This window comes from Camelina sativa, chromosome 9 (genome assembly GCF_030686135.1).
Source record: "Camelina sativa cultivar CO46 ecotype springtype chromosome 9, ASM3068613v1".
NCBI classification, from domain to species: domain Eukaryota; kingdom Viridiplantae; phylum Streptophyta; class Magnoliopsida; order Brassicales; family Brassicaceae; genus Camelina; species Camelina sativa.
This window is the reverse complement of record NC_141888.1, coordinates 42,387,170-42,393,169: the sequence shown is the minus strand read 5'-3', so window position 1 is coordinate 42,393,169 and position 6,000 is coordinate 42,387,170. Positions and strand designations below refer to the sequence as shown.

Here is a 6,000-nt window from a genome sequence, read left to right as displayed (position 1 = left end):
TTTCTAAGTATTAACAAAATAAAGCATGAACATAAGCACAAAGAAATTCTGCTTTTTGAAAAATCTTTAAGTGAAACTTGTAATATATATATATATATATATATATATTGTATTTTTCACTTTCATCAGTTAAAAATGGAAATATAGACACTTACATAAAAATGTATAAACAAACGTTTTCCATAGAAAAATAAGTATTACATTTTTGATATTAAAAACAAAATTATTTTACATATCATCGCAATATTAAAAATTCCGACGTTAATTAAAGAAAAAACAAATTACTTTTGGATTTTGTCTGCAATATTGTTTTCAAAACATTAACATTAAGGACTTAATTAATACATTTATGACATAAAAATGCGTAGACGCCAAAACAAAAATATTTTACATCATATCATCGCAATATTAAAAATTCCGATGTTAATTAAAGAAAAAAAAAATTACTTTTGGACTAAACATTAACGTTACGGACTTAATTAATACATTTATGACATTAAAATCAGTAAGTATTGAGTTAAAATAATTTTTATAAAAATGCGCCAAAACAAGAAGTGAAAAAAGTTATGACCTAAAAAAAAGTAGTTGGAATTATTGATTTGGTATTTTGGTGGTAAGACAGAATTTCCTGTCGGCAAATGCTGACTTCTCACCAAATCTCAATCTCTCTCTCTAATTATTTGAATATGTTTTTTTTTTTAAATAGATTTAAAATTTATTTGATTTTGGTGTAAAAAGTTTTTAAAAGTTAAAAAGAGAAAATTATAATGATATGGTAGAGGACAATCTCTTTTTTTTTTTTTTTTTTTAATACACGAGAATCTCGTCCTCTCCCAATCCTTCCTCATCATTATACAAAAAATTACAAACTTCCTCCATTTTTAAAGAATAAAGTAGATTCGTTTTCCTCTCACATGTTTTCATTAAAATTTTAAGATCTACGTCATTATATATACTCTCTTGAATCGTTCATCTGGCTAAATTTCAACAGCTAATGAGATTTGCTTAAAATAGTAATTGCTTCATATGATTATGATAAGTAGAAAAAAATGTAAAACTATTGGCTACCAATATAATCAATCTCTCATTACAGGTTACATAATCTATATAAGTTTTGTTTGGCATTATAAATTGTTCACATGATCACTGTTCATCAGATTAAATAATGGCATACTATATACAAGTTTCATTACTTCGATGATTACGCTAATGACCTTGACATGTGGCACGATTACTAAAGATCATTGCTCTCGTGTGTGAGTATATATTTACAAAGAGATTATTCATATTTTAACTTATAAACCTGAATAAAATCGAGTCAAACATAGTATGGTGGATAAATAACGAAGACAAATGTCCCTAACTTTACGCAAAACCGGATAAAATCCAAATTTTTAACTGTGGTTTTTTTTTCTTCTATATAATAACATAAGAAAAAGTAATGAAGTATTATAATTAAGGGATTAATGTAAATAAACGAGTAGACGTAGTCGAGGGACTAGCAGATGTTTGACTCGATTAAGGGATTAATGTAAAATAAAATTAGACAGATGTTTTTACGTATATAATATACAATCAGGTTTTCGTAGGAAGTCCAAATTGTTACTCCATGTTTTTAGACTTTTGATAATATATATTTTAAATTGTAGAAATGGAACTATATGATATTACTATTTGAAAAGAGAAACCATTATTACTTAGGGGAAGTTGATATGAAATACATGATGATGAAAAGAGAATTGTGTCTATTTTGAATTATGACTTTGAGTAATATTATAAACCTAGATTTTCTTATGGAGCATGTGATGAAATTATTTCCTCTAGGTTTCCTTGTTTGTACGCAAATCATGAATCAACACTATAGGATAAAAAAATAAAATAAAAACACTACAGGATAAAAGAATGTATTTTAATAAAATAATTATAATCCCATTAAGAACATAAAATTTGGGTTAATCAATCATCACAATTTTTTTTTCTTTTGATTACGAAGAGCTTATGTTTCTTACACACACAAAAAAAAAAAAAAAAAAACAAGAGTGACATATTTAGCTGACTTAGTTCAATATATATATATATATATAATTGTATAAACATATAGTTACTATGCATATATATATAAAAAAAAAAACGTGTTGTGAAGTTTCTGAGAATCTACTCTATTCCACAATTGATATGTTTATTATAAATCACGTTCAACACTTTTATGGAAGTTCTTTTTTCTAGTTTGACAATTAATACCGTATGTATATGCATGCATGAGTTCAAGTTAGCTTAAAAAAAAAAAGAGAGTTACTGCTCCACAAGGACATCAACCAATTGACACATGATTTTTTCACCCAACATAGATTAGTGTTTTCTAACCATCTCTGCGTTAGCACATCATTCAGAAGACTTATAGAAAGAACAAAAAGGCACAGTAATAAACTGTCTAGAGTATGTAGACTATACAACCAAGAGTTGGATGTATACATTTCATGAAACAATATCAAATAGTTGAATAATATGTTGACTATACAACCATGTAGATCAGAAAAACCTAGCTTTCATATCTTCGTGAAATCACAAAGAGCATTAATATTTTTATTTTGTAACAATTCAATCCAACCATATGTAGTGTAATACATAGACGAGATCAGAGTTATGCAAAAATATGAACGAACTATGTATAGGCATGACAAAGAGGTTAAGAACACTATTCAAAGAGCATTAATATGCTTTTGGTTTGTGAGATATGAAAAAGAAAATCTCAATTATATTGTTGTCATGTTCTTTATTGGTTCATTTGGTTTATGATAATAATGTGAAGAGAGAATTAACTTTATTGGTTCAATTAGTTCCAATTGAACCGGTCATTATACCAATCCAATTGAACCGGTCACTGTACCAATCCAATTGAACCGGTCGTCGTTTGCTCACTCTTTTAAGGGTTTACCCTACACTTGACAGTTGACACACTCAGTCAGTCACTCACGCAAACGTTGGCACATTTGTTAAGAGTTTAGAGAGAGAGATAGCGAAATCAAGGCGAATCGAAAATGTTGGCTAGGGTTTGTAGTAGATCGGAATCTTCTTTTGCTACTGCAGCTGCTGTTTCTGCGAGATTGTTGTTCAGTACGAGCTTGTTGTTCAGTAATCTATAATTCCATCATTGATCGTCTTTGCAAAGATGGTCATCATAGCAATGCTCAAAACCTTTTCACTGAAATGCTTGTACCTACAGCTGTATGATCGACGGTTGTTGTAGCTATGGTAAATGGAGTGATGCCGAGCAACTGCTACGTGATATGATCAAAAGAAGTGTCGACCCAAATGTTGTAACTTTCAGTGCATTGATCAATGCATTTGTCAAAGAAGGAAAAGTCTCTGAGGCTGAAGAATTATACAGTGAGATGCTTCGAAGGGATATATCTCCTAATACAATCACATATAGTTCACTGATCGATGGATTTTGCAAGCACAGTCGTCTAGATGATGCGAAGCAAATGTTTAATTTGATGGTTAGCAAGGGCTGTTCTCCCAACGTAATTACTATAAATACTCTCATAGATGGATGCTGTAGGGCTAAGAGGTTAGATGCTGGAATGAAACTCCTCCATGATATGTCTAAAAGAGGCTTAGTTCCTGATACAGTTTCTTACAATACTCTTATTCACGGGTTTTGTCAAGTGGGGGATCTTAATGCTGCTCAAGACCTTTTCCAGGAGATGATTTCTCATGGCGTGTCCCCTGATATCTTTACTTGTAATATTCTTTTGAGCGGTCTCTGCGAGAATGGAAAGCTAAAAAAGGCGCTGGAATTGTTTAAGGTTATGCAGAAGAGTAAGATGGATCTTAATACTGCTACTTCTAACATCATCATCGTCAATGGAATGTGCAAAGGTTGTAAGGTAGACGAAGCATGGGAATTGTTCAATAGTCTCCCCCTCAATGGTGTGGAACCTGATGTTCAAACGTATAATATAATGATCAGCTCATTTGTCAATGAAGGGAAATTTTCAAGGGCTGAAAAATTATATGCTGAGATGTTCCGGAAAGGTGTAGTCCTTGATACTTTCACCTATAACTCAATGGTTGATGGGTTATGCAAGCAGAACCGCCTAGATGAAGCCAGACAGATGTTTGATTCCATGGCTAGCAAGGGCTGCTCCCCAGACTTAGTGACTTTTAATACACTCATTAATGGCTACTGTAAGGCTAAAAAGGTTGACGATGGATTGGAGCTTTTTTGCGAGATGTATCGAAGAGGAATAGTTGCCGATACAATAACTTACAGCACTTTGATTCATGGATTTTGTCAAGTGGGTGATCTTAATGGCGCCCTTGACATTTTCCAGGAGATGGTTTCTAGTGGTGTGTGTCCTAATACCATTACTTTCCGCAGCATGCTGGCAGGCTTATGTAGTAAGGAAGAACTACAAAAGGCAATGGCAATGTTGGAGGATCTGCACAGGAGTGTGCATGGTATGGTCCTCTACTCATTTTTATAGTCTATGTATTTTTTTCCTTTTGGGGTTTTAGAGACGAATATATATACGTATATGTATCTTTGGCTGTAGAGCTTATACTTTTCCATCTGATTAGATTCGTGTGTTTCCTTTGCAGGATCATCAATTGGAGGATAAATGTAAGAATGGATGATTCAGTGCCATTTCACTTTTATAATTCACTTTCTACACACCTACTGCAATGAAAATTAATGTTTGTGGTTCTGCTTTTTGGTTAAGTCGATTGTTCATTCCAGATATTTTATGTGTTCATGCTCATCAAGGGTTATATATTTCTGAGCGCTGTTGCAAGATATATAAACTCAAATCTTTGATCTAGTTGACATTGGTTTTACACTGTTTCATTACATCTAGTATATTGTTTTTGTTACAATTCATGCAGAGAAATTGGAAGCCTTATTGTATCAACGAACCTGTCATATCCTAAACACAAAACCAGTCTCTAGACATGGTTTCTAGAGTTCTCTTCCGTGGTTATTTGATTTTTGAGAAACATATTATTGAAGTTGATATCTGTCTTTGGTATTTTGCAGACCATGTTACACACTGTAACTTACACTTAACTAGAAGCAGTGGTTCTGGAGGCCAGAATGATAACGAATGCCTGACCTTTTTCTTGTGCCTTTTTACCGTTCTTTGCATACTAGTTTTTGGCTACTTTATATCTCAATGCTTCACATGTATCTGTTCACTTCCTGTGAGAAAATCTTACAGACGGTTTGTTTTTAACCTTCTCTCTGTTTTCCCTCGACAAAAGTATGAATGTGACTATGTGAGTGTTATCTCTGTCATGTTTTATTCTCTGCAGAGGCAACATTGACCATGCATGCACTCGAGAAAAACTACAGGTAAATACCAATTGACTCAGTTTCGTCTTTGGTCATGGTGTGTGTTTGTTTTATCTAAATCCGATATGTTTTGGTTTATTCATGTGAAACTCAACAGGCGGTTATTGATATATATTCCATCTCCACCATCGGAAGAACAAAAGAAGAAAAAATTGTAAAGCTGTCAGAATCTACCAAACCAAATCCTCTTTCAATGCTTCCATCCTATTTTTTTTTTTTTGTCCCCCATCAATCCTCAAATTTTGAAACGGTGAATTCTGAACTTTACAGGGCTGCGAAAGCTGACAACAATAAACGACTTAAATGCAAGAAAGTTCTTTTAGAAAAGAATTCTGCGAGAAGAAGCTGCGGCAGTTATGGTGATTAAACTTAAACAATACTACAATAGAGTCCAGGTTGATTCTAAAGCTTTTAAACTTCAAAACTGGGAACCAAATAATAAAAGGTCCACTGAAAACCAATTATTTTTTTTAATTTTTGCTTATTTTTAAAGTGAGACCCAATAGAAGTGCTCTAAGTTTACCGGTTCATTTAGCTTCAATTGAACCGGTTACTGTGCCAATCTAATTGAACCTGAATGGTAACAACGGTCATAAGCAGAGCGGACAAAACAGCATTAAAGTGGCCGTAGTGGACAAAACGAT

At 32.6% G+C, this 6,000-nt stretch overlaps 1 protein-coding gene across 3 annotated transcripts; it reads left to right on the top strand.

Moving 5' to 3' along the window:
• The first annotated feature begins 2,954 nt into the window (after positions 1–2,954).
• Positions 2,955–5,848, top strand: LOC104714626 (uncharacterized). Of its 3 annotated transcripts, none has more exons than XM_087466364.1 (4): positions 2,955–4,464; positions 4,606–5,356; positions 5,454–5,518; positions 5,627–5,848. In XM_087466364.1, exons 1-2 carry the CDS (start codon positions 3,228–3,230, stop codon positions 4,623–4,625), a joined length of 1,257 nt encoding a protein of 418 aa, XP_087322490.1. In that variant the 5' UTR covers positions 2,955–3,227; the 3' UTR covers positions 4,626–5,356; positions 5,454–5,518; positions 5,627–5,848. The 3 variants fall into 3 exon arrangements, with proteins under 3 accessions (XP_087322490.1, XP_087322492.1, XP_087322491.1); XM_087466366.1 differs by lacking the exon at positions 2,955–4,464 and having other exon boundaries at positions 4,904–5,225; positions 5,317–5,356; positions 5,454–5,510; XM_087466365.1 differs by lacking the exon at positions 2,955–4,464 and having other exon boundaries at positions 4,904–5,225; positions 5,317–5,356.
• Positions 5,849–6,000: the final 152 nt, after the last annotated feature.

Bases quoted from the DNA above. Each gene is read 5' to 3' on its own strand.
- LOC104714626 (XM_087466364.1), top strand. From the start codon at position 3,228: ATGATCGACGGTTGTTGTAGCTATGGTAAATGGAGTGATGCCGAGCAA. The intron at 4,465-4,605 runs GTATGGTCCTCT...TTTCCTTTGCAG, and splicing joins TCTGCACAGGAGTGTGCATG to GATCATCAATTGGAGGATAA.